This window comes from Hetaerina americana, unplaced genomic scaffold (assembly GCF_022747635.1).
Source record: "Hetaerina americana unplaced genomic scaffold, ioHetAmer1.1.p SCAF_3, whole genome shotgun sequence".
NCBI lineage: Eukaryota > Metazoa > Arthropoda > Insecta > Odonata > Calopterygidae > Hetaerina > Hetaerina americana.
In genome coordinates this window covers 55230377-55258285 of record NW_027286874.1, presented here as the reverse complement: position 1 = coordinate 55258285, position 27909 = coordinate 55230377, and the positions used below count along the sequence as shown (strand labels likewise).

Here is a 27909-nt window from a genome sequence, read left to right as displayed (position 1 = left end):
TGGAGCATTACATTATGAAAGGTGATATTTCATTATTGAACTTAAAGTTACTTTCTTCGAGTTTTATAGCATACTTACTTTGATTTTGTTTTGAAACTAAACCTGTTAATAGATTCCACGAATGATTTCTATATGTTCAAATGTATCTCCTTAAGAATTTAGCGAAATTCATGAAAATGTGTCGGACGTGAACTTAGTAAGATCGTATCGCTATTCAGAAAAGGAGCGCAACAGGTGTGATTGTATTGCTAATTTCATATGTGTTATTATTTTAAAGTTTCATCGCGAACGATTTTTTAGTTTTAATGTGGAGCAATATGTTAGACGCTTCATCAAAAAAGTTATAAACCAACCGTTACTTTTTGTTATTGAAAATAACTAATTTAGTCATAATTACTGTTAATTTTGGAATAATATCGTTTATTAATGTGATCTGACGGCAAAATTTTAGGAACTAATTGTGCGGTAACTATGCGTAACACTGTGCCTATTATGATAAAAAATAGAGAACGCCTAAAAATATTTCCCAGTAATAGGAAGACGGCCTGTCGAGCAATATTCAATATTATTGGGTCACAATCTAAATAGAAGAGAACCTGGAGTGATCTGACTTTTGTTCATGAAGGAAATGTACGCTGCGTAGAATGGTTGTAAAACGTTGGAATGTGACGTCTAGGGTGTTTTTTTGTGCTGATTACGGTTGGGTCTGAAGTAGTAACGATATCAGTGTCGCTGATTGATTGAATTTATGTAGGGTACGGTCTTTTACATTTGGTTGCAAAGCCCCGTAAGTTATGCTTAGAATTTAAGTCGCCTAGAGCAACTTTGCTTCGGAAGGTGGAAAAATTAATCGCAGCTATTTCTTGGAAGGGAGATGTATAAGGAGGTAATTTTTATGACTGAAGTTTTGGTATGAAGTTCCATTCGTACGGCCTCTTATATTTTGTGAATTGTAAGGAGTGATCGAGTATGTTGGAGGGATGCATTTTAAATATAATTTAAACATTATTATGGAACAATCGGCGATTTGGAAGTTTTCAAAATGTAAACTACTATTTTCTTCATTATTCTTAATGTAACAGATCTTGAAATATCATTGTTTAATTTATAAAACTTGAGGAAGTACGCACGTCGTCAGTGCGAAATTTCGATTCTACTATCTCATGCCATATCTTTCGAAACCAACTCGAGCTCGCCAAGCTGAAGTTGTCGCCCTGCTGCCTTAATTTAGGGAAGATAATATCGGTATGGGTTTTTGAGGTTTTAATTGAGGTTTAATAATATATTCTTTTTTAAGTTAGTTGTAGTTATTTATTGGATTTTCTTGTGCCACATAGTATCTTTCTTATCCCTCATATATCTCCATATATTACTAAAGACTCTTAGGGTGTGTAGAAGGAATGGAAAAATTCAAATCAATATGAGATGGAATCACGCATTTTGGATTTCACTTGAGAAATTCAAAAAAATTGCTTTATTTTCCAAAGATATTTCCACTGATCGGTCACGCCCCGCAGTCGTGAGCAGTAAAATTCTCGCCGCGTCGCGCCGAAAGCGAGGTTCTGACAGATTAAATACCGGTGGGAAACTTTGCAATTCCGTCCCATAAAAAGAATTTGCGGAATGCAAGATCGTCAGTAATTTTTCGCAGAGATATTATTCAATCTGTAATTCAAATATATGTATCGAAATTCATTTTGGTGAGTCACGCAAACGAGCGGATGTAGAGTAAAATAACGAGATTATATATATATATATATATATATATATATATATATATATATATATATATATATATATATATATATAATATAATATATATATAGGTTGTATAAACTAAGCAGAGGAACTATAAAGCGTAAATAAAGTAAGTTTATAAATATTTAGCGTAAATTATTAATTGAACTGGATGCCCATTTGGTCTAATAGTTTTACTCCATTATACCGTCTCTTGCAGAATAAACAATGCCATTACAAGCAGTCATATTTAAGGTTATCACACTCTTTGGCAAGATGTAGGACATAGCCACAGAACGCGGAATATAAAAATTACATTCAGAGTGCATGTACTGAGGCCACCGAGGAAAAAAATGTCATAATAGTGTCTTAACCTAACTACAGTGAATATGCCCACATCAAATCTAGACACTGATTCTAAGGATTTTGTAGGAGAATATGAAATATCAATGTAATTCAATGAGTATTAGGTTCCCCCACACGATTAATTCAAATCCCTTCCTGTTTCCCATCCCTTTCCATAAGTATTCCTCGCTTTTCTATTAATGGCTAAGCAAGTTGCAGAGTATATTTGCAGATGGGATATTGCCCCTAGTAACATAAGTTAGTCCTCTAATGTGACAACAATGTTGATTTGTGGATATAAAAAAATGTTTCACCTAATGCTGACATGGTTTTGTTTATGTTACTGGCACCTGCTTTCAGTGTACAAAGTTCTTATCCCATGGCATTGTTATAGTGTTAACATGACACCGCACATAAAACAATTTTTGAACAGGTGATTTCCACATTTTTCGGGCTGCGTCCGCGTATGTCGTTTAAATGTACAACAGTTTCGCCAGCTATCCTGCTGGCGTCCTCAGGTCAAGGATGAAAAGAAGCTTGTTGTCCCGTCTTATATAGGAAAAATCCGGCGCCAATACCGGGAAATTTCTTGGCCAATCAGGGAACGTCCTCATATTTGCGCGGAATTATTCGTTTCCACGCACTGTGGAGTGGATATCCATCCTCTCTGTTAAAATTTTTTGGCCTTTTAACGATTTCAATGGCCTCTCTGATTATTCTCTGGAAGTATTTTCCTTCTTTCGCTATTATTTTAGCGTCGTCGAAGAGAATAGAGTGTCCAGGTTCACTCCAGGCGTGCTCAGCGATGGCCGATGCTCTAAACTGTTTGGCCTTGGTTGCCCTCTGGTGTTCACTCATGCGTGTTTTCAGCGCTCTGCACGTTTCACCGATGTACCATTTGCCACAGGAGCATGGCACTTGGTACACGCCTTCTGATATTAACGGTGAAATTCCATCCTTGGGTCCGGGTAGGGTGTCAGCTATCTTGGTGACGCAGTTGAATCTGGTCACCACATCATGTTTCCTTAAAGCCCTCGCGATTCTTTCCGAAGTCCCTGCGATGAAGGGGATGGTGACGTAAGCCTTCGGACGTGGTCTGGAGTCTTCCTCTCTGTCAGGAACAGCGGTGGTTTGTCTCTTCTTTTCTTCCTTCTCGGCCCTTTTTTGGATCATATGAGCGCTGTATCCATTCCTTTGCAGGGCAGTTGTCAAGTGTTTCTTCTCGTTGGCAATAGAATCGGAGTCACATATTTTATATGCTCGGTTGACAAGTGTGTCTACCAGTGAGGTCTTCTGACTGGGATGGTGGTGCGATGCAGTATTAAGGTAGCGGTCGGTGTGAGTAGGCTTCCTGTATACTCTGTGTCCAAGCCTCCCATTCCCTGTATTTCTCTTCACCATGACGTCCAAGAAGGGCAGTTGATGATCCTTTTCCACCTCCATAGTGAAGTGGATGGCTTGATGCTGTGAGTTCAGATGTTTCAGGAACTTTTTTAATTCTTCCTCTCCGTGTGACCAAATGACAAAAGTGTCGTCGACATATCTTAGCCACAGTGAGGGCCGCTTGTCGCAGGATTCCAGTGCTTTCTTTTCGAAGCTCTCCATGTAGAGGTTGGCCACAACCGGGGAGAGGGGTGAGCCCATCGCAGCTCCTTCCATCTGCTCGTAATGGTCACCATTCCATAGGAAGAAGGAATTGCGGAGGCAATGCTCCACCAATCCTGGAAAGTCCTTAGGGATTCCGCGGGAGGTGAGTGTGTCAAATCCTTTCCTCATTTTGTCATAAAAATTAAAGGTGAAGCTCCACAGTGTCTTACACATATCATTTCATGTTGATTATTGTCATAATTAATTTTTACAGACCATATAAAGTAATTATTGCTGCATCCTTCTCAACTTACTTTTTGTATATTTTGTTACAAATTGAAAATATAAAATTACTCAAATCTTATTTTCTTCCCAACTGAAAATCTAATATTTAGCAATTTAAACATGATTTTTCACCTTTGAATTTTATTGATATTTGAACATTAATTGTTTAAGAGGATGGCGGTTTGATGGTGGTTTAGAGGATGGTGCATTGAAAAACTAAATTAGAAGCTTTCCATAATTATATTTCCTTCATAAGTTTGTACATTTGTCAAGTGGATTGAAACTGACAGTTATACAAATTGCCTCTTGTTAGAGTATAGGTACTTAAGGAATATATACTGATTTGCCATTATGACTGAAAAATTTACAAAACATATACTTCTAATTGTCCGAATAGCTCATACAAAAGCACTTCATTGATTACCCAAATGAAACAGAGCCATGAAGGTGAAAGGGAAAATGCTGTCTTTTTTAGGTAATACATCATTTTCATCTTGAGTATTGCTTTGCATTAGAAGGCGAGACACGTATGATTCTTTCATTCCAACTGTCACATTTATTCACAGCACATTCGCCAGCAGAATCTCTGCCTTTTAATGCTCATTCTCCAGTCATCATCTCCATGAATTCTGAAAAGGATTGAAAATAATATTATTTTAACATGGAAATAATGTCATGCACATTATTATTTCAATGGCACTTTTATTAGCCCTTCTATTTTTTGTATTTTAAATCTGCCATCTTCACAATTTGTTGATAATCTGTAAGGTCTACTTTATAATGTATTTTTAAATGGAATAATCCTTGTGAATTAATTCTGAAAATGAAGTGAAATCTATTTCAACCAACTAGTCAGACATTAGCAGCTACCAGAAATGGATCATTTTTATAATTTTTTAAATAGTAAGTATAATGAAACAGAATCAAAATCTGTCACACATAATTCACTCGGTCATTCCATTCACTGTATTCTAACTTCAGTATCTTCTTTCAGAAATCTCATTTATATTAGTTAAATTTAAAAAAAATATAAATATACTTTTAATGATAAATATATCCAAATGAACAATTCATACCCAGAGATATGTTGGGTATTTTTGTGTATGAATCATCTGTTAATTTAACCATGGTTCGGAATTCTGAAACTCAACAAAGTTGCACTTGATACACTCGTATATAACTCATCAATATTGACACCATCATTAATATTGGAATAAATTGGTGGGAATTTTATTTTCGATTATTGGATTGGATAATTGGAATATTGGTGGGAGTGGGAATTGCTGAACAGAATGAGTTAATCTTTCAAAGATTTCAATGGCACACCAATTAGTCAGAAAAAATATTAAGTTTATTTATTCAGTGACCATGAATTTTCACAAAGGAGAGCCTCAAATCATCAAGTACATTGGCGATATATTTGTGAAGTCTGTATATCCTTAATAAAGTACTAAGGGTGAATCAACCCTTAATTTTGCCTTCTGAGAGACTAAAAACAACTTATTCCACATTTATCTTACAGAGCTCAGCTTCAACCAATAAAAGAACCCAATCTTACAGAGCTAATCTTGCTTGGATTATTTTATATTGCAACAATTTTGTATAGTAATTCTTTATTATGATATCTTCAAATTAAAAAAACTCTATTGGTTGATGTTCAGGTATTTTATGTTACTGAATCATTTGCTACATATTAATATATTTATTTTTATAGCAGAATCCAAACTAGGTTTTCATCCAGAAACCAAGCATCCAAAAGTGTGTGGGATTCGACTGGCAGTTAACAAACTTATGCTGGACATCATAGTGAGTATTCAATATCTAAGTAGTACTTATGTCAGTTATCTTTTTTCGATTACAAATATGTAACATTTTTTTACGTGACAAGGCTTCTCCAAATTAAATGTTTTCCGCATCTGAAAAATTAATTCCTACACAAAAAAGCAGGATAAACTAACAAAACAATGGACATTTGTACAAGAAATACTACCAAAGAGTGTTGCCTTGTCAAAGTTTAAATGAATAGGATTGGTGAGCCAATGGAAATATAGCAACAAGCACACTGTACAATTGTAGCACTGTAGATTTTAAAGTAGGCTAATCTAAGTTCATAGGAGAAAGCAAGCAATTTCAAGACATCAAGCTTGGTGTTTTCTTATGTCAAAGTTAAAATGCAAGTCTATTTCATCTTACCATCAAAGTCAACTGTTCCTGATCCATCAGAATCAATTTCTTCAATCATCATGTCCAATTCCTCGTCTGTCAGCTGATCATCAAGCTCCCGAAGAATTTCACGAAGGCATGAAGTTGGAATATAACCATTTCCTTGAAAAAAAACATGAATTGTCCAATCACCTCTCAGGGCATGCTAGGATGTATTTAATTCTACTCTCTAATGGATGTGCATTTTGTTGGAATTTTATCATTCAATGCTTCCAAAAGTACTATTCACAATGAATACTGAAGATTATTATTAAGACATTTATATAGTAATTATTGATGAATATAATTAAAAGTTTGAAATACTGGTTGATCCTTAACCAGTTTAACAAGGATATACATATGCATACAAATAATTATGCATGTTTTGGTTCTCAAGGAAAATCACCTCACCTTCTTTGTCATAAAGTCGGAAGGCTTCCCTCAGCTCCTTCTCTAAAGCTTCAGCATCTTCCTCAACTATGAACTTGGCAGCAAGGGTAACGAATTCTTCAAATTCCAACCTTCCAGATTCTGAATGCAAAATAAAATCAAGAAATAAGTCACTAAGGAAATATTTCATATAGAAATTATGATCCATAAATCAGCATTATTTAAATACTCTTATCATTATGCCATACCCTATCTCCTTACATTAATGCCACTCTTTATTCTTATCATGCCATTGGTCTTTAGAGAATGTTAAAAATCCTTGTAATTTTTGATTACAATTTGCATTACTTATGTTTATTTTATTAATTTATTTGAAATGCATAATGCTAATGCATTAATAGACTCACTATTAATTTCATTGTAATATTACAAAGTTTGTGTCATTATTTGCTATATAATATAAATTGTGGAATGCATCTATTTCAATACTTCTTGTCTTTATTGGCATTTCTCGTACATCTAGTTATTAAAAACCAAAAGTATTTAATTAATGAAAATTAAAAGCTATATAATTATTTCCTTTGATTAGAAATATTTTAATTGAATTTCAAACTATATTATGATATAGTAACAATAATTATTAATTTTACATGACATCACCCTTCATTATTGTATAAAACACTTTTATTCTTGCAATGGGTATTCCATTATTGAAGCTTTATAAAGTTTAATCAAATATAAATATCAGATCTAACTTTAATTTTATATATCTAAATTTGAGAATCCATATCCTTGTATGAGTTGACAGCCTTGATTTTTTCGGTTTTTATGGAAGAGAGTCAAAGTTAATTTCTACTAGTAAATAAATAAATAGAACTTGCGACAAGGGTTGAACAAGCAATTTGTCCAATATCTTTGTCTCACCAAGTAGACTTTAAGTTTGTCCAAATACTCTTAGTTTTATTATGGATTATTGTAACTTTATTTTAAAATATTTAAAACATTCCATTCATCAGAAACTTTAAGTTAATAATTCATATTACGCTTGTCATTTCTCCATTTCATTTTATATCAGTTTCAGTTAATGGAACAATAAAGCGATACTCAAGACGCATCAGATTCTGAATGGTCCCCTTAGTGCTAGGATAATTTTTCATATTAATGCCACAAATTATAGTCAGAATTTTACTTTTTAAACTTGAACTATGTTGAATAGTGTAAGCTTAATCATTGTTTCCCAATGTTATTCTAATTTTTTAAATCAACTATAAAAAAACGCATGTTATACATGCATAACTTATTATCTTAAAATCTTCCCTGATGTATATATCTCTTCATATAAAACTGATAACTAATGCTTACATTTAAAAATTTAATTTTCAATGTCTTATCGTTTCAATGTGGATCTTTACATTAATAGATTTGTACCAAGTTTAATTTTAATTAAAATGCAAAGTATGAGTGTTTATACTGATACTTACTGTCAGCATCAACTTCTTCAATCAGTTCTTCCAAAATCTTCTTGTTGAAAGGCTGTCCCATTAACCTAAGGATTTCTCCCACCATGTCTGTTGAAATGCTGCCTGTCTTTTGGTTATCAAAGCCATCAAAAGCTTTGCGCAGCACTGAAAGGAAGAATTGACCTGATCAATCCTTGGTTCTATAAAGCTGGTATAAAATTTACATGGAACTTTTAAAGGAATTTTTGGGTTTTAACTTAATGACAATGTTGCCTGTCATCCGACAAGCTGGTTAAATGAAGTTTTAAAAAACCACTGAATACAGTATGAGTATAAAAAATGTTTCATCCTATATCTTACGCCATTTGTATTTATTTTTATTGATCAAGAATAGGAAGGATAATTCACGTTTTGAGTGATTTCCAGAAAAAATATTGAAGTAAGTTCCTCGTATGTGCATTTCCCTCTGAAATAATTTTCAGAGGCATAATTTCAGAAAAATAAAATTCATCTTTCCGTCTTCACAGTGACATCATAGCACATTTATATCGTTAGTTTTCTAGTTGAGTTCATCCAAGAGAGAGTTTGGAGTTAATCGCTGACTGGCCTGGTGCCAGGTGAAATATATAAATATGACATTTCCATTCTCAATGTGATTCCTCGATATGTTCAAGCACATCGAATGAAAACGTTATGCTTCGCCTTTAGAGATATGGCTCTCTTTTTGGAGTGCCCATCGCAAGGAAGGATCGTTTCATTTGAATTACCTTTCCCACCTCGCCCGCGTCTCCATTTCCGGCCTTCCTCCCTAAGCTCTTTCACTCTCTTTGCGTATATCCGCCTCGTGAACCTTACGAAGGATGCGTCACCTCCCCATCCTCCACTCTCCTGGAAAACCCAGCGGTGGCGGAAGCAGGAGGCAACCAGCTAGCTCGGCATTCCAGGCCAGGATATCGCGGCAAGGGGAAGGGTGTGTGGGAAGCATTTCGGGTAAGGTCCGAGCCTGCGCCAAGAGGATACGCAACCGCGCAATTCCCTGACGTCTCAGACGAATGCATATCCGCCAGGCGCCCACAAAGCGGACCGAAATGAAGCACCGCGAAGAAGATGGACGAGCCCACCGCCCACCAGCAGCGCTCACAGATTGCACTCGGTGTTGTGCCCCCGCCGGGTGACTGTACACTCCCACACCCTCGTCCCCGGTGGCGAGGCCACCGTGAGATGAGTTGGGATTGAGGAGTTTTTAAAAGGGCAAAGGGGGGCGGAGCCGGGATCCTTTTCCGCCGGCATTAAACGCCGATGGGACGCCCAACCGGAAAATACACCCTCTTTCGCAATATTTGCTTGTTTATCCAGGGTTCTGGCCGTTTATCATCCGCGTCAGGCTTTCCTTCACGTCCTCGCCCCTTCCTGCACGTCCACCGTATTCTCTCATCCCCCGACGCCGCCCCCATTTCCCCGAATGCCCGCGGAAGAGAGAATATGTTTTGGCATCCGCGCAACCCTTAATTGCCAAGAAGATCATTATCCAGGAAGAAGGAAGCAGAACGCGTTAAATTGCAGCCTTTGTCGTTTAGAAATAGATCTCTCGCTTCAATGGATCCCTCGTTGACGCAAGTCGTTCTCACGTAGTTAGCCTAGCGTTGTCTTGATTTTTTCCTGTTTACGCTTTATCGCCGCGAGGCTTTTAAGTCTTAAAAGAGCTTCCATGCGGTCAATTAAGGATAATTGCCTTACCGAAAGCCTCTTAAGGGGCGTAAATAAAATAAACAGAGTATATTGTCTTTATTTTGCTAGATGAATGTAATTATTTGGTTGCATTTTTATTAATCGTGACTTCCAAGTGGCTTAAGATATGCGTACTAAAATTATTATACTTGTCGTTCTGTTAGCATTTCATAAACCTTACACGAGGAAAATATCAAATGCTAAATCCTTTAGGCTTTTAATATGCGTAAACTAATTAGCTATGCACTTGTTAGTTCTTTGAGCAATAATTAAAGCAATTCCATGAGAATCCTGATTCACAAGATAAATATGGCGGATTTTCAATTAGTTACAAAAATATACATTTCTCACGCATTTACTGAATCTGGCTTTTTCCGTCGGAGATTTGAGAGCGACTAAAGTGATCCCAACCGAGTGTATTTAATTAACTAGCGTACTGTTCCAATGATCTTCAGGTACGAACGGTGTCTGTATGAAGGACTCAAGTGATGACTCGCCCTCTTTAAAAATTCAGCCAAAGCTTCAGGCCCTTTAGTTCCCTGTAGCTGACATGTATTCAAGATTCTATTCCCGACTTTGTATTTGACAAAATAAAATTAGTGAATTATATTCGTCTGAGACAAATCTCAATTCTTAATTATATAGGGTCTCCTTTGGCGTAGCTCATTTGTTTAAATATAAGTCTGCTTCTTTTAGCAAGCCAAATGCGAGCCAAAGAGCGTTTTGTTTATTTTTTAAGTCCCCTCTGTATTCGTACGTCGTTCCGTCAAGAAGATTGTGGATTTCCCGCAAAGTAGGCTGTCGGCTGTCGTGTCACTCTTTCCAGTCATCCCGTGCTAGAGTTCCGTGGCCGTATTCCAAGCGGACGCAAGATGAAAGCTGGCCGTTCTTCCGGACGGGATTAAAAAAACGAGCAAAATGCTGTTTGAGGCACATTTAAGGAGATTAACGGGAGGATGCACCACCCGACCTGGCCAATTCTGTGGCTTCGAGTTTCCGTCCCACTCCTGCGTCCTTAATTGCGCTCCTGAAATCTCCCTCGTCCTGACCTCAACCCAAACGGAAGGCACGATTACTTCAAAGTCTATGGAGCCAAGTGGATGAGCAATGTCGTCTCCTATTCCATAATTATTACCGGCAGAATATTATAGTTAACTGTGATATGGGTATCTACTATCAAGACAGGAAACAATCATAATTATTATAAGGAATACTCTTACATTTATGAAATTGGTTGGAACCATCGAAAATAATAAAAAGTGTTTCTATGTTTCAAACAGTAACATGTAATATTTCTATTGACAGTCTTTAGTTCTTCCCTAATGTGTATGTATCTTTCTTTGGTGCATTGAGATATCCTCCAGATTCTGACAGTACAGAAAGTCTTCCTGTATTCATAAATCCGACTTTTTAATAACATTTTATGCGATTCACGAAAATCCCAATGATACTATTGAGGGTGTTTAGAACACCCATTGTGATTAAAGTTGGCTTTAACCTCGTGGACTGTGTCGCTTCGCGCAAGACTACGAATGCCTGTGATACTGCATGTACGGTATTTTCTCGCAACATCTTGTTCCTTTAAAGCCCAAAAGATTTCGGAGAATAAGAGGTAGCTTAACTGGCTAAAGCACTAGGCCGGACATCGAGAGATCGGGGTTCGAATCCTGGTCAAGGAAAATGATTTATTCACTCTGAAATTGTTGCATTAGAGTACTATTGTAACTTCTTTCCAGATAAATATTCCAAATATTATTCATAGCAAAAATATATTATCTTAGGGGAAACAAATTCCCATTCTTCAAATTTATCCACAAATAATTTGAATGGGTGCGGTAACTTATATTTAGTTGGTCAAGTGAAAGTTGGAACATTTGACTTCCAAAAGAACACGATTGAGATGGCAAGAATATTGAGAGATTTGAAAGCTGGGTAAAATGAGTGACTTTTAAGAACTGTGAAATTTCTAAAATTAAATTTTCATTTATTTTGAATTTTTACTCTAAACATTTTCTGCTTTATTTCATAGCTTGTCAGCGTATATTTTTTGCACATTTATCCATTTCCTTTTTACTTTTAGCTAGTTTTCTCGGAGCCGCAATTGTTTTTCTTGTACCCATTGGGTTAACGTAGTGAACGTCCACCCAACGTAGTGAAAAATGTTTTCAGCTTCCCGTAATAAATGTTCAAGCGGGGATTCACTGCCACCAAAAGCCAAAAGAGTCAAGCCAGTTTAGTTTTGCATTGTAAAACCTTACACAGACAACAATTTTTCAATGGAACAAGGGGTTTCCTCTCTTGGCCAAGAGATGCCTGTGCCCATCGCACGGGAATGAAGAATCTTGATAAGTCTCGAAACCTGTTTAGACAAAGTTGTCGCATTGAACGCTGATCGCAGCACTCTTGAATTATACTCTTAAGGAGACGCATCACGAATGTTGAAAACATGGTCTAAACCGTAGCGCCGATCAGGGTCGTGGACGAGTCGTTTTTAAGGAAAATATACCGCAGATTTTCGGTCATTTTCCAGCTCATCCACAGGCTTATCGTTTCTTCCTTCCTCCGTTCTCCTGACGGATCACATCACGTCTTGTGGACCCATCTATCATTCCCGCCTCTCCCGATCTACGTGCTCCCACTCCGCCTTCCCGCTCCTCCCACAACCCTATTCCCCTCCCAGGCACGTTTAACCCCTCACGGACCATTCCGTCCACTCCTCTCCACCCTCCCTTTCACCCACTCTCCTCCTTCGAGGAGCCGCGCGAGCTTTCTATTCTAAGGCTTTCTCTCCTCTCCACGCGCGCTCTCTCTCTCTCCCTCTCTTCCTCCCTCTCCTCCCACACCTCCACCGCCGTCTCGACCTCAGCCAGGCCGGGAATCGGTTAAAAAATTAGAAAAATACGGATCACTCCTTCTCCTCTCCATTGGCCTTCCATTGCGATCTTTGTTTGCCTACAAATTATTCACGGTAGGTTCGTGCATGTGAGCGTCGTCCACACTTGTAGAGTACTGCACATTCGTGAGGTGGTTCGCCGGGGAAAATGTTATTTTCTTCGGCGGAGATTTGAAGAATGAACCGTCCAATGCCGGACGGGTCCGTTTACCACACTAAAGGGAAGAGAATCCGTCTTAAAAAAATATATGGTTGTGCAGCTGGCAAACAAACTCGATCGACATCCTGTGCTCGTTTACTGGTTCGGTAGTATAATTTTTTTCCTCACGAATCTACACTCATAAGCGTTTTAATTCAGTTCATTGCGCGTGGCTGGAAATGATTCCAAATTTCCCTTTGTTAATCCTTATTTGTATATTTATAGGGGTTTTTCCCTTCACCGGCAACGCTTGCCCAAGAAAAGACGAAAATCATGAAAACCACACTGCTTGATTTTCATTGGAGGGTATGTCTTACAATACTCAGATTTGAGCCCGGGACACTCCGGTCAACAGCCATGTATTTCATCAACTGCGATACTAAGCTGTGTTTGCGGGTATTGACAGTCAAACGTCAGCGGTTTTTGGTAAATGCCACGCTTCGGACTCGATTGGATCCGTGTTGAAGAAAAAAAGTTCGCCGGTTCCCGTACTATCTCGCCCCGCGAAGTTGAAGCAGTCGTCCATCTGTTTCTCTCCCTCGCCCCTTCTCGTAGTGCCTTTTCATCCACGCCCCATCATCCGTTCATGCAATCGTTGCCACCGCGTGCCCCATCCCCTCGTCCGGCACCCTTCTACTACCACTCTTTCCTCGCCCGAGCTTTAAATATGCCGAGACCATAGGCACCGCAAAACCGTTGCGAGGTTCGGTGAAAAATAAAAGAGATCTTTTTATTTCTTGGGGTTTGTATAATTTCGAAAGCGTGCGTTCCTATGCGCGTTCATGTGGTGCGAAGAGGCGGTGGTCTTGTTTACTCGTACCCTTACTTAAAAATGAATGCATACGTACATGTGTGTATGTATATGTATATAAATACATACATACATACACGTATATATATATATATATATATATATATATATATATATATATATATATATATTCACACACACACATCAATACATGTGTATATGTATGCACCTACATATCCTGGTGGAGGCGAGTGGTTTCCACGGCAATTAATCGATGAGATAAAGCAAAGGAAAATTGACGCGGGGGTGGATGGACGCGAGGAGTTAGGTAACAGGAGATTGAAGAGGTGTAGTGGAGGAAGGAATGAGAACATTGGGTTATTACAAAATTGGGTCATATACCGGGCCATGAGAAAATAAACATACAAGTGCGCGCACTCACACACACACGTACGCGTGCAAAGGGATCTCCGTCCTCGGCTCTCCCTCTCCAGCCTCAGGGTCCGATTCCCCTTCTCGCCCACCCACCCGCCACTCAGTCGAGTCGAGAGTTTCCATTACCTTCCCCCACCCTCCCCGGTATCTTCCTTCCTCGCTCGCCCCATTTCTTTCCCGGTGACGCATTCGACGTCAAAAATGATTTGAACGTCAACAGTCGCCATGTGTTGGGCGATGGAATTATGGCCAGGCAGCGCACCCGTTGCAACCGTGTTTCGGATTATGACAGTCTTAAGGTGCGTCAGATTAACCAGTCGAATCACTCCACTTTTTCTTTTTTGCGTGCTTTTTCCGCACTAAGGAATGTATTAAGTCAAAGCTTAGGATTTTAAGTGGCAGTTCGCGGTATATGATAAAAAGGAAAAATGGGAATGACTGCGGAGGTAAGTGTTGTCTTGGTTTATAATAAACGTACCGCAAATAATATCTTAGTGAATTTTTAGTTAACTTGGTGGAGCAGTTCGTCAGGAATAGCTTTCCAAGAGGAAGTCCTATCACCTTCCCAATTGTGTATATGTATGTTTGTGGAAGGAATGTGATCACACATACCGTATAATTCTAATGTCTCATTGGAAAATCAGGTTCACGTTAAAGGATATAGTTTTTTTCCAAGATAAACCCGAATAAACAGCTTTGAGACGGTAAGGCCTTTCACTGGCGAACGAAGAGTTCCCGTAGAGAAGGAAATTTTCACAATGTTTACTGTTATCAACGTCCTCACCCCTGGCATAAATAAAACATTGATGAGTCACGCTTTGGTCTATGGGCCAGCTGTTGAAATGGCCAATTTTGCCTCCTCCCTCGTAAATGGTTTATCTGCAGCGGCACCACTATAAAAGGACTTGAAGTGTGAAATTCTCTTAACCTTTGAGTTATAAGTGGTACCGCGATCGAGAGTCAAATCATGTCATGCATTCTCCAAAGGACACAGTGAAAACTATGATAAGTGTTCTGTTGAAATTTACCTGGTTATAATTTACGCTTAACAATTTCCACCAAGTATCATAGCAACCGCCATTATTAGCGATGAAAACTACTCGTGGTAATATTTTTCGTAGTACCAATTTTGACCACTACCGCAGCAACGAGTGTCATGTATTTTTGATCTTTTTTAAGCGGCAAAGATGTTCTTCCCCTCAAGCCGTCTGCTTGGCCATATTTCATGTTTTCACAATTCACCGCACGGCAGCGCTCCCCGGAGCAGGGAGAAGCTGAATGATTTTTTTACCGAGTTTATTTTTAGCCCGAGTTTTTCGTTGCAGTTGGGGTTGCATTCAACACCGCCACTCTGCCGCCACTCTCTCACAATTCGCTGTGCTACTCTTCATGGTTACGCCTCGGTGGGAGCGGACTGAAAGAGTGGGAAAGACGTTAGGAAGTGAGGTTGCTTGGGACATCCACGGTGTTGTTCATCGGCCAAGAGGGGAAGGAAAACGCGCTCCTTCGAAATTTCCTTGAATTTCAATCGAACCTCAATGCAGTGTAATCCTCCAAATACGCTGCCGTTTTTTAATGGAACGCGCTGGTATTTTATTCTCTTTTTGAACTGTAAATCGATACTCGGACACCGTCTAACTTGGGACGTAGAAGAGGGAAACGTTTCTGCGAAAACAATCATATGGATACGATCCCGGTTTTTGGGCGCCAGCCATGTTGGTCTCATTTTTTGCTCCTTAAACCTGTTTGTGTAAACGTTGTCGTGTTACGAAAAGCCAAGTGCTTGGATCAGATTTAATCCTCGCATTGCTTTCGGTTTTCTTTGTCCTTAATTGCAAGAACCACAAGCCCCTTGATCACCTTCGATAATTTGAGTTTCGCCAGGGGGCATTTAATGGAAAAATTGAAACGTGAGCGTGACACGCATCTCAATGGTCGACAAGTGACTCGACAGCTTCGCATTTGCCGTGCGTACGGTATTATCTGAGGAGGAGGTTTTACTTTTCCGAATTGGCAATCCGAGAGGAAACCAAAAAATCAAATACGTCTACTTCCCAGTAATAAACGGGGACATTTAACCTAAGGTTCAACGTGTAAATATTCAATTTGTTGATAGACCAAGTAGTTGTATTTTTCTGATAAATAGAATAATATTTTTAACATTCTCTCCGGTCGCCTCGGGTGGTTCAATGTTCTTTTTTAGATTTATGGATACTCAACGTCAAACGAAAAGATCTCGCACTGGAACATTTAATATGCCGCCACATATTCCTCCTACGAAATTAAATATCACCTTGAAACTTGAGGTGTCATTATGGAGGCGGTGAGAGGGTCATCAAAATTCAATTTCTTAAGGCAGAGAAAAAGTTTTGTTTTATCCGTATTTAACATTTATATTTCTCCATTATCTTGTGCAAACTTAGCCTCGCGCCTGGGTCTTTAGAATAGAGAAATATTTTCCAAACCTCTCAATATCCATCTCGTCCTCACCCCGTTTCCTTAATCCTTCTACAAACCACTCCCAAAAATCTCGCCAGCCGCCCACTTCCCGAATGGTGCTTTTGAACGCCCAGCTCCCGCAACCATTCATCAAAAGGGAGGAGAAGTTACACATCTCACTGGGGCTTGCTCACCTTGGATCTGCTCCGGCGGTAGGTCCTCCTGCGAGAAAGAGAGAAAGAAAACATTTTTGAGAAAGGAGTTCGTGGAAGAAATTGGTGACTGTGTCTTTGGATGGGGACCAACTTAATTTATTTATTTACTTATTTTTTACTCCCAGCCCTATGATTGGGGCTCCCATTGCCGCGCGTGCGAGACCTCCTTGGAGGAGTCTGGTGGAGGAAGGGCGGGGAGAAAATGAGAATGTCTCCAAGTACGCACCCTCGCGCGTAGAGGTTTGGGAGTGAGAGGGGGGAAGGGTGGGTCAAACAAGAAGAGTGAGGCAAGAGGTAGTTTGTCGAGCGGTTGTCACATCCCAAAACATGCAACGTTATTTGCGAATCCCAGCCGCTTTACTCCATAGATACTCTCGCAAAGGTGTTATTCCCATAATTTCACTCGCTCCCGGGACCACTGTGGGAAACCTCATTTAATACTCCCTTTTTTTATTACACTGGATGTTAAAAATGCAGAATGTTTTGCTGGAGTGAAGTGGCAAAATGGCATTTAAATGTGGCTTTCTCAATCGTAAGCTTATCTCCCTTATTCTGTAATGCGATGTCCATTTCTCTATTAACCGAGCGATAAACTAAGGGGCCAGAACTCACACCGTTCGCTAATCATCGAACTAAAAAAATATAATTATGATCGACTGTTTTATCCCATTCCAATTATCTTCTCATATATCACCACCATTGCTGATGAATAATGAAAGATATGTACCTACGATAAATAAAACGCATATTTAAAATTGCATTAGTGACAATACCATATCAAAACCATCATTTAGAGAATATTTTAACGGAGAATAATATTGTCAGAAATGTGCTGAAATCTCACTAAGAATGGGTTTTCCACTGTAAGGTTACAATTTTTTTTCTTTATGATTGCATACAGTTTTATCAAAGTAAATAATTTAAAAATAATATTGATGTAATTAAAAGCTGTCTATAAGAAGTCCAAAATGGTACCACCGATAATAATACTCGTACAAATAAAGGTTGCTAAGTTAGACATTTAGCTACCTCCTGTTAGGTTAAAACACCAGGCTAAGAGTGTCTCCTTCCATTGAGACTATAATTTTGTTAAACATTACAGTTTCAGGCTTAACTTTGTGGAATTCCTTCACGATGAGAGTAGAAAAAGAAACTTTGCACTTCCCCATAAATGTTTAATATTTCACACGAACATGGTTTCGATGATGCGCGGTATCAAAAACACGGTCGTGTGAAGTATTAAATTTTTATGTGAAAGTGCAAAGTTCCTCACTATAATTTTGGATGAAAGTGATAAGTACGCGAGAATTTTTCCGTTATTAATGTCTAACAACATTTTTGAGATAATTATTTCTATACAAAAAATTTAATTGCAATGAAATACGAATTTATCATTCATTATTCTCATTTCAAATAAACAAGGAAGAATACTTGCATTTATATTAATATGAATTCTGACCAGCCTGACATTTTAGAAAATAACAGGTGGAAGTAATATTAGTATTAATTTGCTTCCACCATGGTAAGATATTTCATTTTATGCACTCTTACCAGGACGAAAAGTGAAGAGTCAGGCGTGATATTGTGGAATCGAGACATAATGAAAACTTCGTTGCAATTTTCCACAGTTAAAACTTTATTGCCGACCATGGTTTCGATACACTGTATAGACCTGAAGATGATACAGTGTATCGAAACCATGGTCGGCAATAAAGTTTTAACTGTGGAAAATTGCAACGAAGTTTTCATTACTCTTACCAGGATTTAGTGGTCGAAAATTCGAGCCTGTGATTTTCGATGTGATTTACGAGTGCGGTTTTTTATATTTTTTCAGAAAACTGAGGGCAAAAACTTACCTGATGACGTGTTTTATGCAATCAAATACAGAATATATCATCAATAAAACAACACTATCAAAAAAATGTGCTTCTGGTTAAAATTTAAGAGGCAGTGATGTAAAGAATGCTTATCGCTCTCGTAGAAAGCTTTCTTGGTCTATATTGTGCCATTTTCACCATGAGAAACAGTTAGCCAGCTGCTGTGTGCAGAAAACCATTGACTGCATTTTTATTAATAGATATCTTTGAAATAACTTCAAGATATTGAATTGTCACCCAAGAAATGCTACGATTTTTTTCCTCTTCCCTTTGAATTTGGCAGCCAAGCTTCTTCTGAGACAGGCTTATATTGCATGTAACAGGCAAACTTCTAAAACTATTTATCCAAATAAATCTAGTCAACTTTCGAACAGAAAAAGTCTTTCATCGCCTGTCTTCGTGTTCTAATTTTACAAAATATCAAGTATATATCTTTTTTATCGATAAGTACGAATACCTTCATCATTTTATTCAACTCATAACCCGGACAACATGTTGACAATAACGGAGAACCTAAAAAGGGAGTTTTTTCTAGAAACTATGGTTAATTCATAATACGATCCATATCAATAAGCAATTCGTGTAGTCCTTTCCTATGTTTACCGATTGTATACGAAGTAAATGTCCGTATTAAATAAATTACGCGTACTTGTACATAAATTGAATATATTCGCTTGATTTATGTGCTGCAAATATTGTCGAATGCCGTACTTGACAATCCCCATACGAGATAAATGTCATTATGTCAAGCAAACCCAGTCAAAGTCGAGCACTGGAATCACATTGTAAAATCGCTTCGCGAATCCTGTCGCCGAGCGAAAATGCGCGTTACCTTGGGACATGCCCACGTGAAGAATGAGCTTTTGATTCTTGATTGATATTGTGAGGGGCCAGTCAAACCCTCATGAAACTTGATCAATATATCACGCTATTCCTAACAATTTATTACAACATAGTACTGAGTGAAACCAAACCAGAGCCGACAAACCATTCCCTACATCTCTGTATCGCAATCCTAAACCATGAGATTGAATTCCCAATTACCTCGGTTAATATGCAGATAAGAGCTTAACCCATGAATCAGCTTACTTTTGATATCCTCAGTTCACTTATAGCATTAACTTTGTATGATATAGGATGTCCTATTTGTCCAAAACACACTAAACCACCTGACCGGTTGAAACAAGTTGAGAATATTCCAAAACATGCGCGGATGTATTAATAAATATAGAAATATAATTACTCCTGAAATTTGGTGAAGAAGAGAGAAAGAAGACGTTGAATAATTTTACATCTTGAAGTTTAAAAATCGGGCTTGAAAAATGGAACCAAGTGTTAGGTTTTATCCCTACCGGGGGAAGGAAATAACTATAAATATACTTTCCTTTTTTGAGATTTTAATATCCAATATGCAAGTAATGTCTTTAAATTTAAATCCCTCAAAGGAACTGTAGTTATATTTATGGTTTCGACCATCTCCCGACAGGAGGTAAACCTAAAACTCGTAACTGATCGAGTCGAATTTGCGAACCCAAAACGCGATTGTTTCCCACATCCTCCCTTTCCCCCAGGAAACTTTAACCGAACCCTTAATTTCAACCGCTCAATTTCCAGTTTGTTTCCGCCAAAAGAGCGGACCCCTTTCCTCGACTTCCGCGCCTTGAGGCTGTTGTTGGGGGTGTGAAAAATAATGGGTACGAAACCGGTGGCTGGGCAGCGACCACGCCCGAAGACTTGGTACATGGACGGAAGAGGATAGATAGATCGTTCTCTCTCTGTTCCGGCTGCCCCTCCAGCGAGGGACGGAAAGAGGGAGGGGCGAGGGAGAGGGAAAGAAAGGCAACACAGTCGGGCCAAGGGAGCAGTGTTTAAATTTGGACGGACCCACCGTTTCTGTTTTTATGGAGGGAATCGAACAAACAAACGACGCCCGCGGAGGAAGCGGTGGGAAGGAGTAGGATGGAAAGATATAAACGAGGAAAGGAGGTTGAATGTGAAAGAGACGACACAGAGAGAAAAGAGAGGGAAACGAATAGAGGGAGGGAGAGAGAGACAGAGAGAGAGAGAGAGAATCGGCCGTGGTCACTGGCGCGATCTTTCTGAACGCAAAGATTAGAGCGAGGAAGAACTGAATCTATATTTCCAGGAAAGCTGACATGGGAAAGAGAGAGAAAAAAGGTCCCTAGGTTACAACCCGCGGTTAAAATTCTCCGTGAAATGTATCTGCAGATGAACGTAAAGCGCGTGCGTAATGACCCCGAGTGCATTTATTCTTAAGGAGATCTCACTTCGCGTCGAGTCTTATAGCGGTCTGACTGGGAAATTGAGGGACGACATTTATGCCGAATCATTTTTAGTAATTTAGCTTATTAGGTGCCTCGACGACACTTGCACCAATTCATTAGGAAGGCGCTTTTATACACAAGATATTCATTCTCAGGGAATATCCCGAGTCTACGATGGAAACTTTAAATGCGATATTGACAAACGAATGTTTGTGAAAGGAATTGCGGTAGAGGGAACGGAGAGAGAGAGAAAGAGGGAGAAGTATAAGGGGAGAGAAGGTTGGAATGGAAAATGAAAGACATGGTAAAAGAGGATTGCCCGTGGCTTTCCATCATCTTTCGATTCCCTCAGAAATGGTTAGGCATTGTACCAGAGAGAGGCTAAACTTTCGCACTCACACACGCCTTCGACGAATACACACACGCGCCGCACGCACCAAGCCACGCGCCCTAACCGCGGCCTGAGCCCGCGCTCACTCTATTTATCGTCTCGGCTTTCACGGGAGTTAAAAAAAGGAAGAGCAAGGGGGGGAGGAGGAGAAGAGGAAGACGACGTCTCGATGAATATATGACGGGGCCGAGAAAAGACTTTTTTTCCTTCCTTACTCCGTCTTCCTACTCTCACTCCCTCCCTCAAATCCTTCGGAAGACTCTCTCAACGACGGGCAAGACTCCCTTCTCCCCCTTCGCCTCTCACGGCACTGATGGAAAAGAAGAGAAATCGCCCGTCTCCCCTTCGCGATTTCCCATCACGAGGGAGAGAGAGAGAGGAGTGATCTCGCGGACGCGTGGGGGAAATTCTCTCCGAGCCCTAAGGGTTCTCACCAACTCCGGCCATATTGGGCATTGCCCCCGAAACAGGGAAAGTGTTGAATAAAGAAAGGAAGGGAAGGAAGGCGAAGGAAAGAGGAGGCAGACGGCCGGAGGGGAAGGAGGGAGAAAGATAGAGCCGGAGCAGTTGAAGTATAGAGGTCGGTAAAAGGGCATGGTGGTAGCCACTGCGTTTGCTGTTTCGGACTAATTTTAGCTCGCCTTCTATCGTGACTCAAAAGCTTAAGGATGTTTATTTTGCCTTCTCGATAAAATACAGCACCTTGCACTTTCCTCTTTCATTTGACGTGCGAAGGGCGTTTTGAAGCGTTCTTGCGATGAAAGATCGCAAAAAGATAGGAGGAAATATTCTCGCAGCTCCTCAGCTTGTCCAAGCGACACGTGGGCAGTGTGCCTCTGTGTATACCGATCCGGTGTCCAAAAGTACGGCCGTGGAGTCTGCCTTGTCCTCACTCCATAAGTTTATTGTGTTAAGAGATGGTTTCCGGGAGAAATGGGATGGATTTTAAACGAATTTTTTTCGCAAAATGTCTGCATTAATGGTAGTCGGCGAGTGGTGTTCTCCGTGCGAATTTTCGCAATCCGTCTCAATACTGCGGTGATAATCTTAATAATACAGCTAATTATTTGCCTTTCGTCTTAATGTACCTCCTATTAATATATAGTTAATCAGTACTTTGACGCGTTTCAGTAAAAATTGTGTGCACGGAACCATTTATCAATATCCTTTTTATGTATTTTATTTGCACTACTTTCAAAATGTTGTGTACATTAGAACTTTTTACGCAGGTAGCGATCATATGTAAAGCCTTCTCCCAAAATAATTAAAAACAGGTGCATGAAAATGTACACAGGTTGACAACACAATAATCCTCATAAAAACCTATATTTTTTAAGTTTAAAGTGAACTAACTTTTCGCTGACTCTGTATTTACAAAATACCAATAAATAGAGATAATATGAAATTCAATATATCATTTGATTTCTCAAGTTTACGCTGAATACAATGTTCTTAATGAAGGATATATATATATATATATATATATATATATATATATATATATATATATATATATATATATATATATATATGGAGTCGATTTGGAGATAATATTTACAGTGAAAAGGGATAAATATTGATATAATTTAATTATTAAATGCGTTATATGACAAAAAATATGCATGCAGTATGATGATTTTCCACTTAAGACGGAACTCTTATAAAAATTTAGATTGAAGATCAACAAATTTTATTGTAGTGGCTTGGTCACTTATTTTTCTTCTAAACCTAGAAAAATTCCTAAGAAATTTCGGATATTTCTTCAATATGAGTAAACAAAGAATATATTTCATTAGTTTACAACGGGCGCATTAGTGTTTCATTAAATGAAATAATTTAAGTTTTAAATTCATGGAGCTGGTTCATCGCAGCAATTTATTAGTAAAAAATCAACCATTAAAATGCCCGATTAAGTTGGTAGTTATTACGCCTAAGGGTGATTATTTTTGCCGAAACGTAACTATTATCATCGACATGAAAAAATGAATTCCTGTTGTATTAAATCTTTACCGAAACAGGGAAAGGTCTTTATAAGAATATATGTAAGTCTCTATTGAATCCGAGGAATGTTTGTCGCATCTGGTCAAGGATTTAAGGCAAAATGTGTCTTTTTTACAAATCATCCAGGAAACTTGAAAATAGAACTACATTTTTGTCACGCGATCCCTTTGGAAGACGCAGATGCATAAGTTTCGGGAGTTGATGCAGCCGAGCCAAGATGTCAACGACGGGTAGTTGGCAGAGGCATAAAACTTGGAATAACGCCTGGAACCCCTTTCACTTGATTGCGGTCGTCTACCTTTCGAAGGGTAACAAAGGTTGAAAGCGTTCGTGCTTCCTTTCGTTTCCCATAGCCTAAACACCCGTCCCCACCTTCGCCGAACTAAGGGATCCCCTTTACCTACTCCATGCAAAGAGGGATTGCGAGCGATGCAAGCATAAGCCCTTCCCCGACCAATAACGTTCCCTCCAAAGTCTCCGAGAGGGGTGGTCGAATCTTTATATCGTCTGGGTAAAAATTCTTGAAGTGAAGTTTCGTCATGTCTCGCCCCTTACGGTCGCGAAAATATTTTACTCGGAAGCTTCACAAAGAAATATGAACTGGGAGTTCCGTGAGATCTGACTATCTGGAAAAATTTTTAAGCACTCAGATACTAAAGATAAGTAAGTCTATTCAAAAACTTAAATATAAAGCACAGTCTAGGGAATGGCTGCATTTATTGGCATAGATCGGAAGATAATTTATGAATGGAAAATCAATTTTCAGCTTCAGTACCCTGTCAATCTCCTGATGTGCTTCAATTTTACGTTACAGGACGTAACTTTGTTCCTAATAAAAGAAAAATCAAGTTCAAAGTGTACATTGAACCTGTCTATTTGACATGAGTGTCTACAGTCTTCGTTACGCAGCTGTTTCACTTCCGTTACGCTGATATTCCCTTTAGTAGTATAATTTTTCGCTTCATGCCGTGAGCGCTCGATTTACTGTTGACAGTTCTGATGGCAAACGTGACTCAGTGTGATATTTTCATGCTATGGATTTCCCAAACAGGTGCTCGGTGGTTCCCGAAAAATTTTAGAATCTCTTGGACTTCTGGGAAAGAAAGAAAATGGAGAACACGAACTCCTTAAATTTAAGAGAGTTGAAATTTATATATATATATATATATATATATATATATTTATTTATATATATATTTTTATATATATGTGTAATAAAATCGAAAGGAGAGGAATATTATTGTACGGAAGGGTCCATTCCTTAGATAAATTGAAACAGATATAGAGAATCTGCTACGACACCTTCGGGGGGCTAAGTAGTCCAGTAACCTTCAAAAACATGGATTTTCAGCGTACATATCCACAAATCCTAGCAAAATCGTACCTTCGAAACTGTATATCATTTGGAGTCTCCTGCACTCTGTCAAGCCAGCCGTTATTAACACACCAGCGAGTTAATGGGAATAATTTTGGCGAGCGTAGCGAGTTTCTCACACACTTCTCTCACATCTCCAAGAGCTCAATGATGAACCGAAGGAGAAACGACACTTCCAAGGCGTAAATCATAAGGTAGTCGACCACGTGACCGCCGAAAATCGTTTGGGAACTCTCCGCCGTCTCGTAACTCAACGACTCGAAATCGCTGTCCACGTTTCGAACGAAACACATTCCTCCTCCTCCGCGGAAAATCCTTCGCCCATTCGGGACGAACTCATTTCCATCCGGCAAAATAAATAGTGAAAGCAGCGATACGGGGACCGTGGCACGAAACCGAAGTGAACGCGCCAACAGTTGAGGAATCGACGGCCCCTCAAAACTCTATCCTATCATCCAACGGTCGTCGGTCCCACGGGTGCGAAAGTGACGCTAGGGAGGGAGGGAGAGAGGTCGACTTGATGATCTCGTCCACTACTCACCATCTCTGGTTACTGGGGTTTTGCTGCGAAATTTAAAACTTGGGAGCGACTCTCTTCGCGCGCCTTGGGTACCGCGTACTTGTTCCGCCGGAGGGTCGGCAAAGGAGTGCGCCTGGAAACGTCTTCAACGCTATCCCTTAGAGCGACTGCCTCCCGCTCCTCTCCAAAGACCTCACCCTCCCGTGCCCTACACCGCCCCCCCCGCCACGCACCTTCCCATCCCTCTCTTCGTGCAAAAGCGAGGCACACCCCACCTCCGGCCCCACCCCAACCACAGGCAACCCCTCTGCCTCCACCTCTCCCACGATCTCCCTCCACACCACAGCCCCGAAACTATAGTTGTTTTCACGATAGCGGGAAGAGGCTAGGTTGAGTCCGCCCGGCGCAGTCAACGCGACCTCCACGCCCCTTCTTCCACCCCTCCCCCCCGCCGGACCACCCATCTCCTTTCATTTCTCCCACTCTGCCTCACCTCCTCCCCCATTCCCCTTGCCCCCGCGGATATCCTTCCCACCTCAAACCCGTAGCATTCCCCTCGACCCGAACCTCTAGTCTTCTTTCTTAGCCTCCTTACTACCCCTTTTCCTCCGTAGTAGTCTTCTTCCTCTCACCCTCAGAACCTTCCACCTCCCAATCTCCACCCACCCTCTCGCTACCCCCACCACGCACGCCCTCGTAGCCTCTGCCCCCTTCTCCTCGTATCCCTTAACACCCCAAAAGAGACCTTAAGATTACGTTTCCTTCCGCCCGTATCGGGGGAGGGGGATACCTCATCCAGTTACCCTCTACCCTCCTCTTGCACGCCTCCCTCGTCTTGGCTGCGAAACTCGTGCCTCGGTGAGGCCCCTCTCCGTCCGTCAAAAAGTCCTTTTATCCCTGCCCAATGAGACCAACTCCTTCCCGCCGACCCCGGTGGTGAATGTGATTCTCCCGATCCTGATTGATTTCCCTCCGCCCCTTGCGCCCGAGAGGTGAGTGTGCGGTGTGGTCATCCAGGGTACATCGGAATCGTCGAGTCGAAACTCAGGGTTCCTTGGTGAGGGTGATTGATAATCAGATATCGAAAACGGAGTGGAATATTATTTTAATCCCTTTGACATAGGGAATGTCTCTGTCTCAAGAAATTGACCGGCGGATTAGGGTTGTAGGGAAACCGAGTAGTGGTAGGCTCAGGCCTTCCGCTATTCCGATCGTTCGAGCAGTCACAATCGAATCAAGATCGAATATGCATTAAACACGGTGGGTACTTCGTGACTGGTGTCTTCTCCGTGATCTTTCTCAATAAATTACGCCCATCCCGTTGTTGGTCGCCGTACTGACCGAAAAAGCGGTATTGGAGTCAGTTTCTTCAACATAAATATATTGGCATAAGGGTAGTTTTCTCCTAAAAACTTTTTTCCAATGCCTCACATTTTCAATCTAGCATTAAATAGAGGGTGATTTTCGGATGAGGGGTGTATTCGGTGCCTAAACTCCTGATATTCCATATGTCCTACACTCAACTGCGAAGATATTGCGCAAAATAATTTCTTAAATCATTGACGAACGCGGACTGTAAATCAGTAGGCACTCCAATCTTCTCGTAATTCGTAAACATCTCGACGTTTATTTAGCATGTGATGATGCTTTTCACAGATTTTTTCTCTTCATTAGAACTTCTATAATTTTGACCTGGGCTTGCCGGACGTTTATCACTTTTGCCAATCATTATCTTTCGAATAACTAATTAAACCGCGACTCTAATTACACGTTAATGACGTAGGTTACGGTCGGTTTTGATGCAGCTCTCCTGCTAGAATCTTTCACACACCCGAATGCTAACACACCGTATTATAATACTATGAAACATAAGGGCCTGAAAAAAATCCATGGTGATGCGTAAAATCTTATTTGTTTATCGTCCACGTTCGATGACCCCGCAATCCAAAACACTGGATCCCGTTTGGAAACTTATTTTCACTACTTTTTTATCACTTTCTCGACCTTTGCATTGCCCGGTCACCTTGCCAATGTATCTATTCTTGCTCAGATCCGTCTTTGAGATTTCTAGGCTTTTTCAGTTGACGTCTATTCTTTCCCCCAAGTGAGCTTTAGTGGGCTGGGGAGAGATCAAGAGATAGGTCTAAAGCTGGGGTCTGAAAGAATGGCTGCGGCAGTGATCGCATCTTTTTTTTCAGGATAGTCAAAGTTTTTGGCTCAGCAAGGTATATTTTGGTTCCGAACTTTCTCCGGTGAACATTCATAAAAATAGCGTCATGGTGCCAAATAGGACATCCTACAATATTCAAAGTTAATGCTTTGAGTGAATCGAGGATGTCAAAGATATGTTGATTCATGGGTTAAGCCTTTATCCGCATATTAACCGAGGTATAATTTACTACACCCAATGTAATAATGCGTATCTGTCATAAATCATACACATTGATGTACGTATCCTTCATTTGATATTACTTCTAATGAATCGTCGTTAAATGTTTCATCTTAAAAATTTTTATGGACGGAAAAATTTAATTAAATTAAAAACATTTTTTGTCAGTAGTTATCATTATATATGTTAATTAAGGAAAATAAAAAACAACTTGTTATGGATGAGCATTAAAGCAATCTTGCTACCATCTGCTAACATGCTAAAATGTTTCATATTTTTCCAAAGAGCATTCAAATGTTAGATCAAAGCAGCAGTAAAGCATACGTATGGTGGTTGCTCATCTTTACATTTATAAGCAATGGATACAAGATTTATTTATATTTATAAGCATTTCGAATTTTCAAC

At 39.8% G+C, this 27909-nt stretch overlaps 1 protein-coding gene across 1 annotated transcript; it reads right to left on the bottom strand.

Annotated features, from left to right (window-relative positions):
- Positions 1–4175: 4175 nt before the first annotated feature.
- Positions 4176–25283, bottom strand: LOC139690715 (troponin C, isoallergen Bla g 6.0301). Its single transcript, XM_071588231.1, has 6 exons — positions 25137–25283; positions 16646–16673; positions 8028–8171; positions 6568–6687; positions 6148–6279; positions 4176–4583 (listed from the first exon to the last, which is right to left on the bottom strand). Exons 1-6 carry the CDS (start codon positions 25137–25139, stop codon positions 4555–4557), a joined length of 456 nt encoding a protein of 151 aa, XP_071444332.1. The 5' UTR covers positions 25140–25283; the 3' UTR covers positions 4176–4554.
- Positions 25284–27909: the final 2626 nt, after the last annotated feature.